At 32.7% G+C, this 25,868-nt stretch overlaps 1 protein-coding gene across 1 annotated transcript in view; it reads right to left on the reverse strand.

Moving 5' to 3' along the window:
* The window catches only part of cfap46 (cilia and flagella associated protein 46), a 182,291-nt gene that overhangs the window by 131,065 nt on the left and 25,358 nt on the right, over positions 1-25,868 (reverse strand). Inside the window, exons 9-17 of the mRNA XM_073834516.1 lie at positions 19,879-19,967; positions 17,284-17,574; positions 15,354-15,453; positions 15,182-15,277; positions 12,428-12,618; positions 10,032-10,293; positions 7,277-7,397; positions 2,808-2,928; positions 894-1,009 (exon numbers count right to left, since the gene is read on the reverse strand). Coding sequence (XP_073690617.1) covers positions 894-1,009; positions 2,808-2,928; positions 7,277-7,397; positions 10,032-10,293; positions 12,428-12,618; positions 15,182-15,277; positions 15,354-15,453; positions 17,284-17,574; positions 19,879-19,967 — 1,387 coding nt within the window. The remainder of the gene's footprint in view (positions 1-893; positions 1,010-2,807; positions 2,929-7,276; positions 7,398-10,031; positions 10,294-12,427; positions 12,619-15,181; positions 15,278-15,353; positions 15,454-17,283; positions 17,575-19,878; positions 19,968-25,868) is intronic.

The raw sequence follows: 25,868 nt of genomic DNA on the forward strand, positions 1-25,868 counted from the left end.
TTTTTCTCAGAATTGTGAGAAAAAAAAATTGTCAGATAAAAAGTTGCAAATAGCTTTTTTTCATTTCTAATTTTGTCTCAGAAACAAATAAAGTGAAAGAAAAAAAGAACGAAAAATTGCAAGATGTAAACACCGGATTGCATGAAAAAAGTCAGAATTTTGAGGGTTTTTTCTGCAAGCATGACTTATTGCACATTTCTATCTTAGCTCTGAGTTTATATCTTGCAATTGTGATTTATTTCTTCTTAGAATTGTGAGAAAAATAGAATTATCAGATAAAAATGTCGCAATTAACTTTTTAATTTCTAGTTTTGTGTCAGAAACAAATAAAAAAAGAAAAGAAAAAAAGAACGAAAAAAATTGCAATATGTAAATTCATTAATGCATAGAAAAAAAGACCTCTGTACCTTAAAATTGCACATTTATATCTTAGTTCTGAGTATCTGGCAATTGTGACTTATTTCTTCTCAGAATTGCAAGATAAAAAGAATCATCAGATTAAAAAGTTGCAATTAACGCAGTTAACTTATCATTTTTTCTTTGTAATTGTGAAGTTTACTTGCAATTTCTTAGAGAACATTGTTTCTACAGTATTTTTTGTTTAGTGTTTGCCATTAGTGCCACCAAACCAAATTGCAAAAATAATGATCTTGTCAAACTGTGGGTAGTTCGAGACGCTCAAACATGCGTCCCAGTGTTTCGGTCTTCAGGGAAATCAACCAACGAACAACTTCCAGTCCCTATTGTGCATCTGAACATTAAACTTGGAAACCTGAAATGATTTTAATATTACACACATCAGCTGTATAGTTATTTTGAAAAATGTGTTTTTCCAGCACATACAGCAGCTCTAGATCATTTCATTATTCCCGGGTCTTGTGGGAATCACTTACTTGTGTTTTTCCATCGTCCGTCATCATAAAGCAGACAGAAGCGACAGGCCGCTCGGCACACGTCAAAAACCTCCTGTTTTCGAGCGGTCTTGGCCAACGACCCCCATAATTTCACCCTGACAAAGACACAGACATCACAGAATGAGCAGGAGACCACATATCAATCTGCTCTTCCCTCAGTGTCTGTGCTTCAGTCACATCAAATCAAGAAAGACTCCTTCAGCTTTGCTGGTTTCATTCACATGTTCCTTCCTTGCAGAAGAAAACAGAAAAGAATAAAGCTTTTTCCCTCATAATGAAGTCCTGGTGGGCCCGTATGTTCCTGGCCTTGAGAAATATTCAATGATGAAGTCCAGGGTGAAGCTGATGGAGGGGATTCAAAACTTTGCTTTATTTTAATGAGGCCAAAATTAGTCACTCCCAAACTTTTCCCTAACATTGTAAAATAAAGTCAGATTTTAAATGTTTTTTAAAGGCTGTATTTATTTGATCAAAAATACAGTAAAATCTGTAAATATATTACAATTCAAAATAACTGTTTTCTGTAAGAATATATTTTAAATTGTAATTTATTCCTTTGATTAAAACCTGAATTTTCATTTCACATGATCCCTCAGAAATCATTCTAATATGCTGATTTGCTAAAGAAGCATTTCTGATTATTATCAATATTGAAAACAGTTGTGCTAATCGATATTTTTGTGGAAACTATAATAAAGGCAAAGTAAAATAAAAAATAATGATTACTTTTATTCATCAAAGACACATTACATTTAACAAATGTGCCAGTAATGACATTTCATCTATTTTAAATAAATGCTGTTCTTTTTAACTTTCTATTCATCTCTGAATCCTGAAAAATAAAATGCATGACAGTTTTCACCAAACAATTACATTGAAAATAATCAGAAATGTTTCTTGAGCAGCAAATCAGAATGATTTCTGAAGAATCAAGTGATACTGAAGACTGGAGTAATGCTGCTGAAAATTCAGCTTTGATCGCAGAAATAAATTACATTTTAACACATATTCACATAGAAAACAGCCATTTTAAATCCTAATATTATTTTTCACAATTTTTACTGTATTTTAATCAAATAAATGCAGCCTTGGTGAGCAGAAAATACATCTTAAAAAAAAAAAAAAAATCATAATTATTCCAAACTTTTGACCATTAAGGGGAGACACTGCAGGCAAAAAAATCCATTTTTTTTTCATCCACCTGTCTGGTGGAAGTTTGAGATTTTGGGCATTTTTTCAGTGTTTTTTCAGACGAGTGGAAAGAAAACACCCAAAAGACACTGTTTAGTCTTTCTTTTATAGTACTTTATCTATTTGTGTCAACAGATTTCAATTACAATCCATATTTTTAAAGCCCGTTTTCTCAAAATGAGTTTTTTCTCCAGCACTGAGCCATAAATCTCCACTACATTTTTATTCCTGTCTATATTCTGAAGGATTTTTCAGAGGGATTTGCTCATTTATAATTAGCTTGATTTTATACAACATTTTATTTCCCCAAAAATGGCTAAAAAATCCATGGTTTTCTGTCTGTTCAAAGTTTTTTCTGAATTATGGCGTGACAAAATGAGATAACCAAATCCCCTCTGCAAAAACATTTGACTCTAACATGTCAAAGAAATTAACAACTTCAAACTGACTTCATCCAGTGTTAAGACTTTTGTACTAGAAATGAAATAATGCCTAATTTGCATATTTAAACCTAACATTTTAGAAAACTTGTAATACAAAAAATGTTTGCAATTATCAATGTAATCAATCAACTGTGTAAGTAAGGTCATAAATTCTTTCATTTTTAATTTTTTACCCTATTCACCTGCAGTGTCTCGCCTTAAAAACAAAACAAAAAAAGAAACAAGTCTTGTAAATGTGCAACAGAGAGTGTAAACACACCTTTCTTTGTCATCCGAGCTCTTATCAAGTCCATCCAAATGACCTTTGACCTTCTGCACACAGGTGCTGTGATGTTGGGCTTTAGCAGCGAGCAGCGCCAGACGATCTTGAGCTCCGTCATCTAGAGAAACACAACCGCAACATAAAACAAAATCAGCTCAATCCTGACAGTCATCGGTCTTTAAAAGCATTGTCAAAGCATTGAATCTGCTATCAGTGGAATTGTATGAATTGCCTTCAGGCTCAACTTCTCTAGTAGAGTTTAAATCACTTGTTCAATATATAGAATCATGTAAATAATATTAAGGTCATCGTGAGCTTCAGGCGCTGCTGACAGCAACATCAGATCAGTGTGATGATAAATATCAAACATCATTATCATTCTCCTTAGTGGGTGGCATGAACAAAATCTCATTTCACAGTATGACTCATTTCATTTAATAACAATGGTATTAAATATGTGACCCTGGATCTCAAAACCAGTCATAAGGTTAAATTTTACAAAACGAGACGTATACACCATATGAAAGCTTTCTATTGATGTATGGTTAAGATAGGACAATATTTGGCCGAGATACATCTATTTGAAAATCTGGAATCTGAGGGTGCCAAAAAAAAAAAAAAATCAAAATATTGAGAAAATCACCTTTAAAGTTGTCCAAATTAAGTTCTTAACAATGCATATTACTAATCAAAAATTACATTTTGATATATTTACAGTAGGAATTTTACAAAAAATCCTTATGGAACATGATCTTTACTTAATTTCCTAATAATTTTTGGCATAAAAGAAAAATCTATAATTTTGACCCATGCAATGTATTTTTGGCTATTGCTACAAATATACCCCAGCGACTTAAGACTGGTTTTGTGGTCCAGGGTCACATATAGTTATTTTTGCTGGAAACACTGCAAAAAAAATGCTTTTTTTACTTAGATTTTTTGTTTTGTTTCCAGCCAAAATATATATAAAAAATTCTTAAATCAAGAAGGATTTTCTAAGTAAAAATCATTTTCTTATTTTCAGAAAAACAACTCAAAATGAAGTGAGTTTTTGCTTAGAACAAGCTAAATAATCTGCCGGTGGGGTAAGCAAAAAATAATCTTATATCAAACAGAAAACAAGATAATTTTTCTTACCACATTGGCAGATTATTTTGTTGTTTCAAGCAAAAACACTTAATTTAGAATAGTTTTTCTGAAAACAAGAAAATAATTTTACTCGTCTAGAAAATCCTTATTAATTTAAGAATTTTTAGGTATTTTGGTTGAAAACAAGACAAAAAAATCTAATTAAGAAATATTTTTTTTGCAATAAAGCCTTTGAAAAGATAGTTATTATAAAATAACCATGAGATAAAATACTTCTTTATTAATTCAGCTGTACAACTAAACTGTTTTATGCTCTGTCTAACAAACACCCTTTACTATCAAGATTTTGCTCATCTTTACTTGTTTGAGTCTGTTTTTCAGAATACTCCATGTTTCCTCATCATTCTCACTTGTACAATAGCAATTAAAATTTAGAGTCTGTAAGATTCTTCTGCTCATCAAGGCTAAACTTATTTGATCAAAAATACAGTAAAACTGGGAAATATTAATAGAATTTAAAATAGCAGTTTTCTATGTAAATATTTGTTAAAATGTAATCAATTGCTGTGATCAAAGATACATTTTCAGACTTCCTTCAGAAATCATTCTAATATGCTGATTTGCAGCTCAAGAAACATTTCTGATTATTATCAATTTTGAAAACAGTTGTGCTGCCCAATAATTTTTGTGGAAACCATCATACAGTTTATTTTTCAGGATTCACAGATGAATAGAAAGATCAAAAGAACAGCATTTATTTGAAACAGAAATCTTGGCTGCTTCATGTTACTTAACTAGACTACATCATGTTATAAATATAAAAACTATTTTTTTTATCATAGAGTGTTTTTGTTCTGTAAGTTTCTTTGTCTGTGCTGTTGTCCTCTGCTCTTAGTTTTACTCTTCCATGTCTCGGTCTGCCGCTGTCTAAACATCTGGCGTTACGGCAATTTTGCACCAACCAGAGGCGATTTTTAAACTGGTTCAGTGTGTGTAACACACCAATGTATTTTGCAACAACAAATGAAAAAGTTTTTAATTATGAAGGCGCTATATTCAGAATAAACTGGTAGTATTTTTCCCTGAACCATCACATTTTTTTAATGCATGTGGAAATAAATGTAATGACTTTTAATGCTATTTAAGGCCTTAACTTTTGCAAAAACGATTGATTTTTAATGCCCAGCAGAAACCCTGAGAAACACACAGTGTCTTCATAACATGGAGCAATACTTCAACAATACTACAGCGAGACTTCTTCTTCTTCTACACCTTCTTTCTTTGCATATACATTTGGCCGATGTTATGCAGATCTTTTCACACATTGATGTAGATTTGTGGGGCGTGGTAGAATGAGCCGTTTTATTAAGAATATCTCTTTAGGTTTGAGACTTTAATCTTTGCAACTTTACGAATCTTATTTGTGACCCTGGACCACAAAACCAGTCTTAAGTCGCTGGGGTGTATTTGTAGCAATAGCCAAAAATACTTTGTATGGGTCAAAATTATTGATTTTTCTTTTATTCCAAAAATCATTAGGAAATTAAGTAAAAATCATATTCCATGAAGATTTTTTTTAATTCCTACTGTAAATTTATCAAAATGTACTTTTTAATTAGTAATATGCATTGTTAAGAACTTAATTTGGACAACTTTAAATGTGATTTTCTCAGTATTTTGATTTTTTTGCATCCTCAGATTCCTGATTTTCAAATAGATGCATCTCGGCCAAATATTGTCCTATCCTAACAAACCATTCATCAATAGAAAGCTTATTTATTGAGGTTTTGTGGTCTAGGGTCACATATGTGCATGAACAGCTTGTAACACTCCAAAGACAAAGGAAATCACTGCATCAAAAATTGCATCATATGACCCTTTTAAAAAAAAGAAACAGAAATAAACAATGATTTATAACATGCATGTAGAGAACAGCAGAGCGTGCACTACACATGCGTGTGTAAGGTGACTAAAGCCTTTTTTTGGTAATATTCTTCCGAGAGCGTGCTGATGTTTGAGAGGCGCACAGATCAAACTCTTCAGTCTGTCCGCCGCGGGCTGTCGACTCGAGGGGAACACTGGGAGAGCAGCCATTGATTACACACTGACTTACGGGACTAAAGGAGGGCTCCATTGATATTCCACATGTGCATCTGACATGGGAATTTGTCAAACAGCACTTCTAGTCTGTCTGACACTACTATCAGCATAACGTCTTTTAGATTAGCGCCATCAAAACTGTTCCACATTTCAGTGTGTTGATACTGCGATGAGAATTTATGTAGAAAGAAAACTGTTCGTAGTAGATGTCACAGTTAAGTCATTTGCAAGTGTGCGCACATAGTGGCCTTTTGATGCCAGAATTGACCATATGCACGGAGCGTTTTTTAGAACTAATGCATAATGATAAGCCAGAAATTCAGCTGAAGCTCATTATGTATGTGGACTCTCTTGAGACTCTACTGCCTCATTCTTATCAGAAACTGAGAAAAATAATAATTGCAACATCGAAAATAATGATAGCGGCATGAACTTTCAGTTTTATATTTTTTAACAACATATCATTTAAATGGCGAGGAGAGTACCTGCATAGTTGTACATTTAAATGCTGACATCTAAACACTATCATAATGTGTTTAGGCTAACATTAGCTAGCCAGCGATGTTTCTCTTCAAGGACATCTTAATCGTATTCTTGATAATCAGTAACTTTCCTTTATAGTCATGAACATATTTTTAAAATCTTGTAATATTTTAAAGCCTTTATTATTTTCCAGCTGTGCAATAAAATTCACTTCAAAGATTATTTTTTCATTCATAAAGACCACATGGAAAAAATGTATTTTCAAGATGAAAATTAGATGAAATGACCCATATAACCAGAAGATGGCAGCAGAGGGTCAATCATTGGCTGCAGCTGCCATTTCAATGTATTATAAAATGACTAGTATAATAAATTGTAAACTTTTACCACACTGAAGTATATAGTATAGCAAGTTCAGAAAGTCATTAAAATAAATAAATGAATAAATGAGCTCAGACACATATAGCCTTAATTTAGCTCAGGGGGAAAAAACCAGAGCCGAGGGAAAAAGAGAGAATGACTAGTTGCTTTTTCTTATCAAAATTGTGAGATTTAATCTTAGAATTTCAATTAAAAGTAATTCGAAATATAAACTCAAATGTACTTTTTTCATTCTTTCATTACAGCATAGACTGCTACTTGAAAACCATCATTTTCTGCAACCGTATAAGCTCCGCCCACCAAAAACTTCCTCACTGTTTGCAAACACTGAATTGGTCTATTGTTTTGCTTATCAAGACTAATGCAGACTAGTAGGATAAAGTCCCAAAACTGAGATTAAATATGCACATAACCTTTGTTTTTACTGTCAGCATCCAGGACGGTTTGGAAAGCATCAGGTGCCAGAGCGATTCCAGCACTAACCAGCAGCGGCCGTCGCTTTCTCAAAGCCTCACGCCCACTTCCCTCTTTAGCCTGTAAAGATGACATTACAAAATCAATACAATACATCAACCAAATCTAGAGACCTGCCCACCTGAACAACATGTTAAGACATCAGTGGTGAAATCTTCACATGCAAACGAAAAAAAAATGGGGTTGGTAAGATTTTTTTCTCTTTTTCGATCCTTCAGAAATCATCCTAATGTGCTGATTTGACTTGACTAGAAACTGTGGTACATTTTATTTTTCAGGATTCACAGATGATTAAAAAGTTTAAAAGAACAGCTGAATTTATTTTAAGGAGATGTCTTAGTGGTGCCTTAACTCTTAAAATTTTTATTAATTTTAAAGGAATAGTTCACTCAATTTGCTGAAAGATTTGCTGATTTATAGAAATATATATTCCATCACTTTCTTACCAACAGATCCTCTGCAGTGAATGGGTGCCGTCAGAATGCCAAACTGCTGATAAAAAAACGTAACAATAATCCACAAGTAATCCACACCACTCCAGCTAATTGGTTAACATCTTGAGAAGACAAAATGTGACCCTGGACCACAAAACCAGTCATAAGGTAAAATTTTACAAAACTGAGATATATACAATCTGAAATCTAAGGGTGCAAAAAATCTAAATTCTGAGAAAATCACCTTTAAAGTTGTCCAAATTAAGTTCTTAACAATGCATATTACTAATCAAAAATTACATATGGATAGGTTTACAGTAGGAATTTTACAAAAAAACCTTCATGGAACATGATCTTCACTTAATTTCCTAATGATTTTGACATAAAAGAAAAATCAATAATTTTGACCCATACAATGTATTTTTGGCTATTGCTACAAATACACCCCAGCGACTGTGGTCCAGGGTCCAGGGTCCAGGGTCACAAATCTGAAACACATCCGTCATTAACTAAAATACAAGCCCGTAATCCATAATAATGTTTCCTTTAGTCAAAAAGTCCATCTCTTGTTGTCATTTACATCAAAACCCAGCAACATATTTGTTTAGAGCTGTTTTAACTTTGCTTTAAAACTATGCTGGATCTGTGCAGATTTCTCTCCTGATTCAGACCAGACCACTTTTTCACTGGAGGAAGTGTTATTCTGAAGATGTTAACTGATGATAGTCTGGAGTGGTGTGGATTACTTCTGGATTATTGTGATGTTTTTTTATCAGCTGTTTGGACTCATTCTGACGGCACCCATTCACTCCAGAGAATCCCTTGAAGAGTCATGGAATGACAAATTCTACAAATCTGACGAACAAACAAACTCATCTACATCTTGGACGGCCTGAGGCTGAGGATATTTTCAGCAAACGTTCCTTTTTAATTGAACTGTTACTTTAAATGCATCTTTGTTAAATAAAGTATTAACATATGTGACCCTGGACCACAAAACCAGTCATAAGGTTAAATTTTACAAAACTGAGATATATACATCATATGAAAGCTCAATAAATAAGCTTTCTATTGATGTATGGTTTGTTAGGATAGGACAATATTTGGCCGAGATACATCTATTTGAAAATCTGAAATCTAAGGGTGCAAAAAATCAAAATACTGAGAAAATCACCTTTAAAGTTGTCCAAATTAAGTTCTTAACAATGCATATTACTAATCAAAAATTACATTTGGATAGGTTTACAGTAGGAATTTTACAAAAAAATATTCATGGAACATGATCTTTACTTAATGTCCTAATGATTTTTGACATAAAAGAAAAACCAATAATTTTGACCCATACAATGTATTTGTCCAGGGTCCAGGGTCACAAATCTGAAACACATCTGTCATTAACTAAAATACAAACCCGTAATCCATAATAATGTTTCCTTTAGTCAAAAAGTCCATCTCTTGTTGTCATTTACATCAAAACCCAGCAACATATTTGTTTAGAGCTGTTTTAACTTTGCTTTCAAACTATGCTGGATCTGTGCAGATTTCTCTCCTGATTCAGACCAGACCACTTTTTCACTGGAGGAAGTGTTATTCTGAAGATGTTAACTGATGATAGTCTGGAGTGGTGTGGATTACTTCTGGATTATTGTGATGTTTTTATCAGCTGTTTGGACTCATTCTGACGGCACCCATTCACTCCAGAGAATTCCTTGAAGAGTCATGGAATGACAAATTCTACAAATCTGACGAACAAACAAACTCATCTACATCTTGGACGGCCTGAGGCTGAGGATATTTTCAGCAAACGTTCCTTTTTAATTGAACTGTTACTTTAATTGCATCTTTGCTAAATAAAAGTATTAACATATTTCTAAAAAAATCTTACCGACCTCAAACTTGTATAATGCACATCAAAGTCTCATCCCAGAATGCAGAGCGCTACAAAACTAACAAGGTTTCATTTCAGGATGCTGCTGAAAGGGCCGTTCATAGAGGTTACATTCTTTTGATCCGTCTTGGTTGTGTTTTATTTTTAGTCCATGTATACCTACATCAGACAGACGGCTTTGGCCACTGTGTCGCATCTTGCTGTTTTTCGAACATCTCATGCTGCATTTTTAAAATGTGGCGACGTCAAGTCTAAAAATAGTATTTATGAGAAACACATCACAAGAAGTTTTGTTTCGCACTCAGTCTGACCGCTTCTGCACTCAAGAGCAGTGAGTGAAGGGCCCCTCAGCAGTCAGCTGTCTATGTGTGCAGGAGAGGCGCTCATTAAGTGAGTGTGGTGACGGTCAAGCACCTGCTGTATGAGTTTGGCGGCGTGCTCCTCTGGCCGTGTGGGAGAGATGTGGACAGAAGACCGCAGCTGGAGGAGGCGTAAGGATGAGGACAGATGCTGGGAGTGAGGATCCAGCTCTAGAGCTTTCTCAAGATGTTTCATGGCAGGTTCCAGCTTTTCATCCTCCTCGTCTATAGCGGCCAGTTCAGCATGAACGCGACACAAAACGTCCAGCAGCAAACTGTGGACAAACACACAGTCATTTAGCAGATGCTGTAGTTATCAGTTTAGCTTTTAAGTTTATAATTTTTAAACTTAAAATTTAGTTTACAACTTAATTATAAGTGATAGTTTAGTCTTTAGTTTACAACTTGGTTATCAGTGATTTTCAGTTGTTAGTTTACAAATTTAGTTTAAAACATAATTATCAGTGATAGCTAAATTTTTTGTTTAGTTTTTAGTTTACAACTTGGTTTTTAATGATAGTTTAGTTTTTACTTTACAAATTTAGTTTAAAACTTGATTATCAGTGATAGGTTAGCTTTTAGTTTACAACTTGATGATTAGTGATAGTTCAGCTTTTAGTTTACAAAATCAGTTTTAAAACTTGATTTTCAGTAACAGCTAAGTTTTTAGTTTAGTTTTTAGTTTACAAATTAATTATCAGTGATAGTTTAGTTTTTGGTTTACAAATTTAATTTAAAACTTGATAGTTTTTGGTTTGCAAATTTAGTTTAAAACTTGATTTTCAGTGATAGTTTAGTCTTTAGTTTACAACTTGGTTATCAGTGATTTTCAGTTGTTAGTTTACAAATTTAGTTTAAAACATAATTATCAGTGATAGCTATTTTTTTGTTTAGTTTTTAGTTTACAACTTGGTTTTTAATGATAGTTTAGTTTTTACTTTACAAATTTAGTTTACAACTTGATTATCAGTGATAGCTAAGTTTTTAGTTTAGTTTATAGTTTACAACTTGGTTTTTAATGATAGTTTAGTTTTTAGTTTATAAAATCTTTTTTAAGTTTTAAAAGTTAATTTTCAGTGATAGCTAAGTTTTTAGTTTACAAATTTAGTTTAAAACTTGATTATCAGTGATAGCTACGCTTCTAGTTTACAACTTGATGATTAGTGATAGTTCAGCTTTTAGTTTACAAAATCAGTTTTAAAACTTGATTTTCAGTAATAGCTAAGTTTTTAGTTTAGATTCTAGTTAACAACTTGGTTTTCAGTGATAATTAAAATTTTAGTTTACAAATTTAGTTTAAAACTTGATTTTCATTGATAGTTTAGTCTTTAGTTTACAACGTGATTATCAGTGATAGGTTAGCTTTTAGTTTACAAAATCAGTTTTAAAACTTGATTTTCAGTAACAGCTAAGTTTTTAGTTTAGTTTTTAGTTTACAAATTAATTATCAGTGATAGTTTAGTTTTTGGTTTACAAATTTAATTTAAAACTTGATTTTCAGTGATAGTTTAGTCTTTAGTTTACAACTTGGTTATCAGTGATTTTCAGTTGTTAGTTTACAAATTTAGTTTAAAACATAATAATCAGTGATAGCTATTTTTTTTGTTTAGTTTTTAGTTTACAACTTGGTTTTTAATGATAGTTTAGTTTTTACTTTACAAATTTAGTTTACAGCTTGATTATCAGTGATAGCTAAGTTTTTAGTTTAGTTTATAGTTTACAACTTGGCATTCAGTGATAGTTTAGTTTTTAGTTAAATTTAGTTTAAAATGTGATTATCAGTGATAGTTTATGCTTTAGTTTACAACTTTATCATCACTGATTTTTAGTTGTTAGTTTACAAATTTAGTTTAAAACGTAATAATCGGTGATAGCTATGTTTTTAGTTTACAACTTGGTTTTCAGTGATTAGTGATCAGTTTTTAATTCACAGCTTCATTGGTCCCACAAGGGAAAATAAGCAGCTTAATAAAACATTCAACAAAAATCAACATTGTTAAAATAAACAATAAACCATATTGCAGCATGCTCCAAAATAAATTAAATTGTTCATTAATACTTTATAAATAACATACATTTTAGTCAGTTCCTCACACAAAGCAACACTTGGCCTCAGAAAATATAGAATATGGTGCATGAATCTAATTTTAGAGTTTAAGTGATTTTTTTTGTCTTGTTTGGAGCCTCTGGACATTGTCTGCTTTCATTGTATGAAAATGTTTTACATTCAGCTAAATGTCTCTTTTAATGTTCCACACCGAAAATAAATATGGCTTTATATGACATGAAGAGTAGTGCATTTTCTTTTTCAGCTGAGCTATTATTTTAATAACTCTGCTAACTAAAAGAAGTCTGACTGACCTCAGACTCCCACAGCAAACAATGAAGTATAAGGAACACGTTTCAGACCTGTCCGTTTGGTCCAGCGCTCGTGCGAGGGTTAGCAGGGGCTTCTGGACTCTCTTTCGGAGGTTGTGTTGAAGGAGCGGCAGACATGCGTTCCACAAACACGCACACACCGCTTGAGTCACCCGAGCATCTGCTTCCTTCAGCGCTGTCTTCAGTAATGCATCCAACCGCACGATTACACTCAACCGCAGCTGTAAGAAACAAGACCGTCAATCAAAACAGACTTTCTGATATTTTATTAGACATGCACAAGAAACAGATCTTCCCCTGAAAAAGCACTTAGCACTGCTGGTCTTTTTTAGTGGAGTGGAGATGGTCAGTGTTCAGAACACTGTTTTTGTATAGTCGTTTGCATATATAAAATTTTAAGCAATTACGTTTTGCATTTAACTTTGGCTTCAAATTTGGTATTAAGGTATTTAAAGATTTATTTTAAAGCACCTGAGTTTACTTTATGTAACATACTGTGTGTAGCACTTTGGCTGAGATGAGTTGTTTTAAATGTGCTACAGAAATTAGTTAATGAATATAAAATATAAAATTAAATATTTTAAATATAAATAAAATAATTATAGAACGGGAGCAGGTGGGACAGAAATCACTGCAGTTAGGAAGCATATACTAGATTAACTAAAATTAAAAATGAAATAAAAATGAATAAAAACATGACTAAAAAAATTTTTTCAATATATTAATAGAAATAGCATATCTGTTATACTAAAACTACACTGCTTGGTAGACAAAGACATTAAGATTATAATATTTGTTTTGCAATTTTTTAATGCAATGTATTGCACTTTGTATAAAAAAAAAAACATCTGTCAAATGCATACAGTAAATGCAATGTTAATTTCTAATTAAAAGTAAAAAATATATGGAAATAATTGTAGGGTTACAACATGCATCAATACTGCATTAATAATACATTTTATTTTCAAAGAACCTTTCCAAATCCTCACTTTACAAAAACGCTGACAAATATAAGAAACATCTATAAAATGCAGTTCACAAAGCAAAATCTGTAGAGTAATATTCAGAGAGAGAGAAAACCTTTTTAAGATGTTTGAAAGAAAGCATATACTTGCACTTTTTGAAATCTAAAAAACAGACAAACTTGGTTTCATAGAGAATCTATTCCCAGAAATAAGATTGTTTGACATGAATCAGAGCAGCCTTTTTGAGATTTATTGTCAGAAGCGTAGTTTAAAATGTGTGAAAACTTTGGCTTCTAATTTGGTATTTAATACAATATTTTGCTTTGAAACTAAAATAGAAAAAACAACTACTAAATAAATTATAAAAACAGAAAAATTACTAAATCATTTCAATATATTAATAAAAATAGCATCTCTTTGATACTAAAACTACACTGCTGGGTAGACAAAGACATACTATAACATTTGTGTTGCAATTTTTACCCAGTTGCAATTTGTGCTCTATTTTCTTATTTATTTATTTTTTTTACATAACTTATTTTCCAGAAAATACAGTACCTTGAATGCAATGTATGGCACTTTGGATAAAAGCATCTGATAAATGCATTAGAAAATTACTTTTATTTTCTAATTAAAAGGAAGCTTGTGCATAATATTAATTAATGCATATACTTGCATTTAAAAAGCAGACAAACCTGGTTTCATAGAGAATCTATTCCCAGAAATAACATTGTTTGACATGGATCAGACCGGCCTTTTTGAGATATATTGTCAGAAGCGTAGTGAAAACTTTGGCTTCAAATTTGGTATTTAATGCAAACTTTTGCTTTAAGATGTAATTTATAACACCTAAGTTTTACTCTATGTAATATACTGTGTGTAGCACTTTCGCTGAGATGAGTTCTTTTAAATGTGCTACAGAAATGAGTAAATAAAATGCAAAATAAAAACTATAAAAATGAATATATTGCAGGAACAGAACAGGAGCAGGTGGGGCAGAAATCATTACAGTTTGGAAGCAAATATTAAATTAGTTAAAACTAAAATTGAAATAAAAATGTATAAAACTGTATAGACATAAAAATCAAAAACTACTAAAAATATTAAAAACACAGAAAAATTATAATTTCAACATATTAATAAAAATAGCATCTCTGTGATACTAAAACCACACTGCTCTGTAAAGACATTAAGATCATAACATATGAGTTTTTATAATTTTTATCCAGCTGCAATCTTTTTTTATTAATTGCATTAGAAAATTCCTTTTATTTTCTAATTAAAAGGAAGCTTGTGCATTAATAATATTAATTTATGCATATACTTGCATCTAAAAAGCAGACAAACCTGGTTTCATAAAGTATCTATTCCCAGAAATAAGATTCTTTGACATCGTTATTGTCAGAAGCGTCAGAAGAATCTAATTTGGTATTTAATGGAAACTTTTGCTTTGAAATTTAATTTATAGCCTCTAAGTTTTACTATATGCAATATATTGTGAGATGAGCTGTTTTAAATGTGCTACAGAAATTAGTAAATCAAATGCAAAATAAAAACTCTAAAACTAATATATTGCAGGAAGAGAACGGGAGCAGGTGGGACAGAAATCATTGCAGTTTGGAAGCAGGTGTTCAAAGACTTGATCATTTCCAGGTTGTTTACAGTATATGGTTCTGGAATCAATATTAATATCCTGTTCAAACTGTGATTTCCCAATACGTTCCCAGTGCCTGAAACTAAACAGTCCACAACAATAAAACACAGAGGTCTTATGGGTACGAATGTTTACTCAGTAGATGAATATAATAGGAAGCAGCACCTCCACACTGGATCTGGAGTAATTCTCCATTCCGTCTCTGTGTTTGTTCAGCTCCAGCTCACACTGCACACACTCCGTCATTATGCGCTGTCCGACCTTCAGGAAAACAACACAACCTTTGAGTTACAAAAACAACAGCGTAAGTAAGGAAAGAACACTTTGTGAGTCTCACGGTGACATTTGTGGCTCGGAGCTCCTTCAGGCAGTCGGATGCCGTTTGGTGTTGCTGTAACCGCAGGGAGAGGAAAGCCAGATCCAACAAGAACTCAACCCTGAAATCGTGAGGAAAAAAACACTGAGGGTTATAATGATTATAAAAATATTTCAAAACAATCCTGCTGGCTTCGTGGCTACAAAAGGTTATAAAGTTTATCATGACCTTGGGTGCTTACATACTAGAGAAACTCTGACAGAAAGGATGATAAATAGGTTTTGTGTTTGTTTTGAGGGAGTGGGATGAGTCTGTCCACTTGAAGTAATGCAGAGAGTGAATTGGATTTTTGTTGCTTCTCTGAAGTTCTCATTGCTCAGAGGACGTCAGAGTTTATGAACTTTTGATCAAATTATTCTTAAGACTTTGCAATGCAGCATCCGCATTAAAATCAATAGACTCCTGGTGTTTTCAGACAAAGCTTCAAATGCAGCGTGTAGATGCTCATCGCAAAACTGAGGCTTTTATTATTCAAGATCTGGTAGTTTAGGAAATATACACTGATGTTCAAAAGTTGCGGTCTTATTTTTAAAGAAATTATTAGATTTATTAATCAAGGATGCATTAGATTAACTAAAAGTGTCAGTAAAGGCACTTGTGTTACAAAAGATTTCTATTCTTTTGGACTTTCTATTTTACTTGAATCCTGGAAAATAAAATGCTGTATGCACACTGTTTGGCCAGCACAACCATTTTCAACATTGATAATAATCATTAATGTTTCTTGAGCAGCAAATCAGTATATTAGAATGATTTCTGAAGAATCATGTGACACTGAAGACTAGAGTAATGATGCTGAAAATCCAGCTTTGATCACAGAAATAAATTACATTTAAAGAGATATTCACATAGAAAACAGCTATTTTAAATTCTAATATTATTTCATAATGTTACTGTATTATTGATCAAATGCAGCCTTGGTGATTAAGTTTTTTTTTTAATTAAGATGCATTGAATTAACTAAAAGTGTCAGTGAAGACATTTATAATGTTACAAACGATATCTACTCTTTTGAACATTCTATTCATCAAATAATCCTAAAATAATATAATGTTTCACTGTTTCCACTAAAATATTGGCCAGCACAACTATTTTTAACATTGCTAATAATCATTAATGTTTCTTGAGCAGCAAATCAACATATTAGATGATTTCTGAAGGATGGAGTAATGATGTTGAAAATCCATCTTTGATCACAGAAATAAATTACATTTTAAGAGATATTCACATGGAAAACAGCTATGTTAAATTCTAATAATATTTCACAATTTGTACTGTATTTTTGATCAAATGCAGCCTTGGTGAGAATTTTTTAGTCATTAACAAAAAAAATCTCACAGCTCCTAAACCATGAACAGTAAAGCTGCGTTTAAAACATTCAGTGTCCTTCTCTTCCAGGATGAAAAAATAAAAATATTAAAGACATAATTTCTGCAATGCAATTTCAAGGAGAAAACAGACCTGTTTTCTTAAACTTCATCATGTTTTGTTGTGCAGTTTTATCATATGTGCCATAAACTAAACTTTAAAAAGGACCTGCCCCAACTAGAACTTAAAAGGAAATACACCAACAAAGAAAGCATAGCATCTTGGGATCCTGAAGTCACATAAACTTTGAATAATTAAGTTGTGTTGATAATGAAAGTTCAATATGAAAAAAGGTGCTTTAAAAGGTTCTTCACAGTGATGCCACAGAATAACTATTTTTGGTTCCACAAAGAACCATTTAGTCTCTTTTTGACCTTTTTATAACCTTCTTTTGCCACAAAGAACCTTTTGTGAAGCAGAAAGGTTCTTCAGATGCTAAAGGTTCATTATGATACCATTTAGACATAAAAGGTTCTTTTATGGCATCGTGAAGCACCTTTATTTTTAAGAGTGTTGAACGCACCTGTCGGTCAGTGTGATGGAAGAGTCATGATCCAGACAAACGCTGGAGCTGCAGGAGGATGGAGGACTCGAGTGGAGGATACTGGGTGGTGCACTTTGGATGACGGGCGAAGGACTTGATCTGGTAGATTTAGAGATGATGCTGGGTGGAGCACTGGATCTGTGGATGTCTGGTGGAGGACTGGGGTCCTGGATGTCAGGCGATCTGGGTTCTGATGACTGCGTCAGCAGCAGGAAAATCTCCTTCAGAGCGGTTGCATCATCTCTCTTCATTTCATTGACATCAATCATACTGTGAAGAACATGCACAGAAAAACACTTAGTCTCACTGATTTCAGGGCTCCTACAGCTCGAACAGCATGGTGCTAGAAACACCAAAGTCAAGGGTTTGATTTCTCGGTAATGCATAAATTAAAACTGAACTGTATTTTCCAAAAAATAAAATAAAATACAAACCCTGAATCATGCTTAGACATTGCAAAACAACTTATATAATGCAATTAACTTAAAGCATGCAACTGAATTGCTGAATTTCAGTTTTATTTAAATGCCATTTACAATAAATATTATTTATAACCAATGCAACTATAATTTCTACTTATTTTTATGTCCTGTTCTGTGCTGAATACCATTACCTTAAAGGGGTATGTTGTGGAGTAAGAGGAACTAAAATGCAGGTTTCAGTGTTTGTAATAGTATATTTACCAGTATTTAATATTGTTTAAGAAAGTAATAATGAAATCCGACTTTTACACCAATGCAATATACCTTTTTTTTCTCCCAGCAATGCAATTTTTTAATGATATTTCAACTTTTTAAATCTTAATTTAGTTTAATTTGATATTCTAAATTAACTGAAACTAAAAAATTACTAAAATTAATGAAAACTGTATAGACAAAAATGTATAAAAAAAACTTTAAGACTTGCAATCTATTTATTTTCTAACTGCTTGTTTTCTTAAAAAAAAAAACTAACACTAGCTTTCTCTATTCTTTTTCTATTCTATTTGTTTTCTTTTAATTTATTATATAATTAACAACCAAAAAAACGTGCTACATGTACTGCGTTACCCCACCTCAGACTTGTCATAGCACTTGCATATTATTGCTCTTTTTGTGGATTTTGATTGCTTCCATTGTCCTCATTTATAAGTCACTTTGGATAAAAGCATCTGCTAAATGACTAAATGTATTAATAAAAATAGCATCTCCGTAATACTAAAACAACACTGATTAGTAGACAAAGACATTAAAATTATAAGATCTGTGCTGCAACTTTTACCCGGGTGCAATTTTTTGCTTTATATTTTACATATTTTACAACTTATTTTGTATATACAGTACCTTGAATGCAATGAAAGTCACTTTGGAAATCAGAAAATTAAAAGTATTTAAATCAAATTAAAAGTAAAAATTTTGAGAAACTCTTATTGTTATTGAATAGTGGGTCTTTGTGCTTTACAATCATGTAAATGTAGGGTTACAGCATGCATCAATACTGCATTAATAATACATTTTATTTTTGTAGCACCTTTCCAAATCCCAAGGTCACTTTACAAAGTTAAAAATATTGACAAATATCATTCATAACGTACAGTTAACAGACTGAGAGCTGTAGAGTAATGTCCAAAGAAAGAAAGAGAGAGACGGAACATTTTTTAAATTGTTTTTAAACGAAGAAAGGAAATAGCTTGTGCTTTAATTTATGCATATACTTGCAGCTTCTGAAGGATAAAATAGCTGGTTGGACAAACCTGGTTTCATAGAGAATCTATTCCCAGAAATTAGATTCTTTGAAATGGATCAGAGCAGCCTTTTTGAGATTTATTGTCAGAAGTGCAGTTTGAAAATGTGTGACAAACACATCTGTCGCCTCATCACTGCTGTCTGTTACTAAAAGCAGACTGTCTAAAGAGGTGAAAGCTGCTGCTGTGCATTTGATAGAAACAGGAATCCCAACAGGTACAAATGTGAAATTCATGCAATGCCCTTGAAGGCAAACCTCGGGTCTGCGCCTCAGGTGAACTACTGTATGGAAGAAAAAAACACTGGCGCAGGTGACGAATGTGAAGTGCTGTGTATAGATCTGTAGGCATCCTGGATTTGTGACCCTGAAGATGCTGCTTCAGCTGCTGCGAACAGATGATGGGGCAAAATCCTCCATCCTTCACTGAAACAAGGAATTGCCCTGACAGTAAAAGCTCTGCTCTGTTTTCATTTTGATTCATAGCCGGTGAGATTTACTGTTAGAAGTCCTCAGTGGATATAAATGAGTGTATATCGTGTATTTTATGCCACGTTTGACTCTTGTGAGTCTGCCGGTGGACAGAAGCTTGACTGACTGAAAACACTTGATAATATGCATCTGTAACTTTCTCTGAGGAATGAAGCAGCAGTATTTCTCTGAATTCATATCTTATGCTTTTAAATAAATGATCTGATGACAGACTGAGAGAAACAGCACATCTAAAACACTACAAAAAATGTTTTATGCACAGCCTAGGCTACACAACATGTGGATTAATAGCTGTTCAACTGCATAGTAACAAAATACAGCACAATCAGTTATTGTTAATATGATGAAGATCTTCCTTACTGTTTGAGCTTTTGGATCTTGTAGATCACAAGCAACTTAGGATTTCCATGATTCAGCATTTCAGAAACATCCATGAGGTTGTGTCGAGCCTGTGGAGGAAACATAGCAAGTCAATATCTACATGTTCATTTATTAATTTTGCATCATGGAAACATAACATGTCACATATATTATCCTATATTAGGAGTGATACTGCCTTATACGTTACCTATAAGGCCATATATAATATTCACAACCCTGAGTAGCAGGTTTTTATAGTTAACTATAACCATAAAAAGTCACTCAAAATAAAATAGCTGTTATAAAAAAATATATTTTTTAAGTTTTTTTAAGCTTTTCAAAAATGTCTCATTTTAATCTAGGTTAACTTGATGTACTAGAAACAACTGAACTGAAATAAAAATTATTTCTTAGACATACACAAATTTTTCAAAAGGCAAAAATATTTTAAATGCCAAAATAACAGGAAAATGACTAAAATGTTTTTGATTTTAAAATAGTAATACAAACTATAATAGTATCGTATACTATTATCATATACTACTAATACTTAAATAACACTAGGCAGATGAAGATGTAAGTTTAAAAAATCCCCATAGTAAATTTTTATACAGTATGTAAATATGTAATATCTCAGACCTGCAAACTCATCAGAGGAAAAAAGGTGACAGTGTCCGCGGGGCGGGGCGGGCCGGGGGGGGGGGGGTTGTATATTATACTGAAAAACATTATTTTTTCCTTCTTAGCCTGGACAAGGGATTCACGAACACACGCACGCAAACGCCATGGAGGGAAACTGAAAAAAATTCACAAACTATTTGATATATTTTACAGTTCAAGATAAAACTTAAAAGATGTAGTTATTAAATTATATGAAATATTTAAATATATAGGAATTATCGATTCATATTGAGTGCATTATTTAATTTTTATACCATCAATATTTCACGTATTTGTAGTGCACTATATATAAGTATTTAAATAATTCACCCTTATAGGCTGTTTGTGTGTGAGCTTAATGTCTTTCTGCACTTGCTATAATATATATATGTGACCCTGGACCACAAAACCAGTCTTAAGTCGCTGGGGTATGTTTGTAGCAATAGCCAAAAATACATTGCATGGGTCAAAATTATTGATTTTTCTTTTATGCCAAAAATCATTAGGAAATTAAGTAAAGATTATGTTCCATGAAGATTTTTTGTAAAATTCCTACTGTAAATGTATCAAAATGTAATCTTTGATTAGTAATATTCATTGTTAAGAACCTAATTTGGACAACTTTAAAGATGATTTTCTCAGATTCCAGATTTTCAAATAGATGTATCTCGGCCAAATATTGTCCTATCCTAACAAACCATACATCAATAGAAAGCTTATTTACTGATATATACTTATATATATACACATCTCAGTTTTGTCAAATTTAACCTTATGACTGGTTTCGTGGTCCAGGGTCACACACACACACACACACACATACATATACATATATATATACACTTAAGGGCGGTAAAAGTACTACAATTTATTATGCTAGAAATTGTATAATAAATCAAAAAGAAAGCCGTCTTGAAAAATATAGGGAGTTTAAAAGGCAGCTGCATAATACCAAAGACTATAGAACTTTGATAATACATAATCCTCTGCTGCCATCTATTGGTTATATGGGTCATTCCATATTATTAAAAAAAAAAAGACGTTTTCTGCGAAGTCATTTTGTCCGATGCAGTTTTTTATGAATGAAAAATGAGTCCTTGAATTACATTTTATTTCACAGCTGTAGACTTGGAAAATAATAAAGGCTTTAAAATATTGTGATAAGATTTTAAAAATGTGTTCATGACTTTGAAGGCAAGTTAGTGATTATCAAGAATACGATTAAGATGTCCTTGAAGAGAAGTATGGCTTGCTAGCTAACCTTAGCCTAAACACGTTATGATAGTGTTTAGCTGTCAGCATTTAAATGTACAACTATGCAGATGTGGTGAGTACGGATTACCAGGCTCCGCATTTAAATGATGTGTTGTTAAATAATAAGAAACTGAATGTTCACGCCGCTAACATTGTTTATAATGTTGCAATTATAATTTTTCTCAGTTTCTGATAAGAACGAGGCAGTAGATCAGTCTCAAGAGTGTCCACCTAATATGTAGCACATATAAAATGAGCTTTAGCGGAAGTTTACGAGCTGCTTATCTTTATGCGGAAGTTCTAAAGAACGCTCCGTGCATACGGTCATTTCAATTTCCATCAGAGTTTCAACATTAGGTCAGGTGTCTCTTGACAGGCGCGAACACAGATGGCAGTGTGTTTCAAGATACCAAAGCAAGCGCTGAGATTGGTCCAGGAAAAATGTCATTTATAAGAATTGTCCAATAATGGCCTACATGGCACGCAAGCCCACCCCCACCTCCCTCTCTTGACAGGCGCGAGCTCAGTTGAGATTCCGATCGGCCCAGATGTCAATTAACGCAAGCCCAACCAACCCCCCCCCCCCCCCTCCTCCTCAAAAAAACTCTCCGGTTCTACACGATTCACGTGAATGACCCAATTGCAGGGCCGCTGCTGGCCAAATGGGTGCCCTAAGCAAAATTTTACTTTTGTGCCCCCTCCCCCAAATATTACGGAAGTAAAAATAAAATAAAATAATATAAAAACACCTACTATAGGGGCCAAAATATAACTTTATTCAAATAAAAGTAATTACACAAATAAATTGTATCATTTATAAATTACAATTGTATCTCTACAGAAAAACAACAACTAAAATTACACTTTAAATAAAACTTTTAAAAATGTGAAATCTTAATAAAATAAACAATAATAAACTGAAATAAAATTAACACTGTCATCTGCTGGAGCTTTCCAAAGTTCAAAATTTACAATAAAGCAGACTTTGACAATAAAGCAGACAAGGGTTATGATGTCCACATTTTTTTGTTGAGGAAATTATAAGAAAGATTATGTGGATATTTTAAACGTTTGGTCAATATTAAACAAGGAATTTGATCATCATGTAAGTGTAACAACTGCATTTGGTGCCCTTTTCAGGCATTTCTATTACAATTGTAATGTAAACTGTTAATTTTGTATTAGATTATGTATTTTAACACTGTTATTTACGAAATAACAGTGTTAAAATACATAATGAAATGACGAAAAACGCCCTGGGGCGTTTTGAGGCAGTTTCCCCAAAAGGAACTTTAATTACTTTGTCATTTCTGATTGCACAGATAAAAGCAGTACATCAATCGAATCTGTAAAGGGTCTACTTTTATTTGTATATACTCACAAAATCAAAAAACATTGTGATTTTGCAAAATAAAGAAAACAAAAAGGGTGTGCTGTCTGCCGCGTTGATCTCCGTGATCTTCATTCAGAAACGGGTCAGTAAAATATACTATAACTCAGCCAATACACAACACAGAGACATGAGCAATATGTCTAGACAAAGCTTGATATGTATACTTTTAAACGAAGTAAGTTTTACCGAAAACAAATATCCTGTGATAAAATAATCAATATGAAACCAACACGATGTCCAGTCTCTCCGGTCTGCTTCATTATTTTATAATTAGATCACGCCCATGAGCTGTTCGCTATTCATATTCAAATCGTCCACGTGAGGGCGCCGCGCCAAAAGTAGACGCCCACATCACGGTAAACAAAGGAGAAACTTCGTTCAAGTTAGTCATTTCTGGAAGAAGACTCTGTCAGGAATAAAACGTACTTCAGAAGACATGAGTAAGTTTTTTTCTCTCTTATTAGCCCACTTGTTAGTTATTACTGTGACAGAATGTGCAAACATTTTACCAGTTAAGACTTTTTGCCAACTATAATTCCTGACTACAGCAAGTGAAACATTATAAAGTACGTTTCATTTCACTGCATCTAAATGACTCACGATGCCAGTATGTTTTTAATAGTCTGTTCAATAAAGAATGATGCAATATAAAGGTTATAGTGTTCACATTTAAGCTTAACAGTTATAATATAGCCTAGTTTCTTTGTATTCTATAATACACACAAAGCATGCTTATGTTTGACTATAAGATCATAATTATTTATTTAGTTATTAATGTATCTTACAACAGTAGGATGTAATATGAGGGTTTACACTTAGTGTGTGTTTTGACAATATGTATTAATACTGTGTTCTCGAATGGATGTTTAACACGATAAACAATTTTTATTAGTTTCTCAGATATAAAATGTCCTTTTTACGTTTGTACAAAATGCGTGGGTCTATGACTACAAAATCATAATATATATATATATATATAAATAAATAGTATGATGCTGCTGAAATTAACATGCTCAAATATGTTTTGTTTTGTTGTTTTTAGTGATTGGAAACCTGCTCAACACATGAATCCTGCTGACATTTACTTGAGTCTCCTCAAACTGTTTTCCTGAGAGCACTGTACCATCTTCAGATGTTAAAGAAGTTCACAAGTGAATCTCAAGTTATTTTTCTTGATAAATAAATCTATTCAAAATAAGCTACAAACATATTTTGTCCTTATATTCCTCCTTCATTCATTCCTTTGTTCCTCTCAGTCATCTGACTGAATAACAAATTATGCGGCTCATTATGCAGGTCTTTGTCTTCTCAGGTGTGAATCACAGCATTATTCATGATCATTCACGCCTTCTCGAATACAGCCATTCTAAACAAAAAGTGTCTTCAAAAATTTAAATCAATATACTGTTTTGTGTAAACAAGTGAACGAGATGATTTTCACATCATTTGATAGAAAAAACTCTAGCCTAACACATCCTGTTCTCAAAGTCTTGTGAACAAATATTCTGTATGTGTTTCATGACTTTATTTCAGTGACTTCAAAAATTTTGTTTTTCACTAAGCACGCATAAACGTTGTTTTCTCAAAAACACAAACATGTACATTCATGTTGCTTACATATTATTGTAGCCCAAATTGTGCTGATTACAATATAATCAGATTTGGGCCATTCATATGTTTTTAAGATACTGAAAAAAGCACAAATGTCAGGGCATGTCAAAACTTCTTCAGGGCCCAAAAACACCCTCAGTCCCCAGAGGGTTAATGACACCATATGGTCATTATTAATCAATAATCATAATTGCCTCTGCGTTTTAATATAATGCACTTTAAGTCACTGTTTTTACTTAGATCTGCTTGTATTCATATTAAGAAAGATGCTTTAGTCGTGAAATTATTACCGACATTAAAACACATTATTAAAAAAAAAAAAGTTTCACAGGATTATGAACGCACCTGAAAGTGATGCACGGGCTTAATCTTGGGCTTTTTTTTTTTTTTTTTTCGTTTCTCGGCGCCGGACTGTTGATGTCTCTTTCCAGGACCAGGCATATTGTTCATTAATTATTATCATCATTTTTGGCCAAATAGGCAGCCGTAAACAGAGGTGAGGGCGCGTCGCGGCGCAGATGCTGCGCTTCATCGCGTGTGCTTACTAGCCAACTCTGCGCTCACCGTAAAATGCAATATAAGTTTATATTTTTATATTTTTGTTTATTTGTATATGTATATTATTAATATTAATTTATTATTATAATATATAAAAACGATTTTTTTTTTTTTTTTTTGAGCAGCTGGGATGGGGCCCCCCTGGGAGTTGGTGCCCTACGCAGACTGCGTACTCTGCGTATAGGGAGCGGCGGTACTGCCCAATTGACAATGAAAACGGCGATTGTCGCCGAAAAGCGACAAGTTTGCAGGTATGAATATCTATATGATGATTTTTATATGGTATTATATAGCAACCATATACACTTCCAGCCAAAAGTTTGGACACATTTAACTTAATATTTTTTATTAAATATGAATTATTAAAAACAAAACAAAAAAAACAATAGATTTTATTTTTATTTTATTTTATTTATTTATTTTTTAAATACAAATTGTGCCAAGAAATTATTCTCATTTGTTTTTAAGAAACAAGTGTTTTTTTCCATGGGATAAAAAAAAAAATCTTAACTTC

Source organism: Garra rufa, chromosome 2, assembly GCF_049309525.1.
Source record: "Garra rufa chromosome 2, GarRuf1.0, whole genome shotgun sequence".
NCBI lineage: Eukaryota > Metazoa > Chordata > Actinopteri > Cypriniformes > Cyprinidae > Garra > Garra rufa.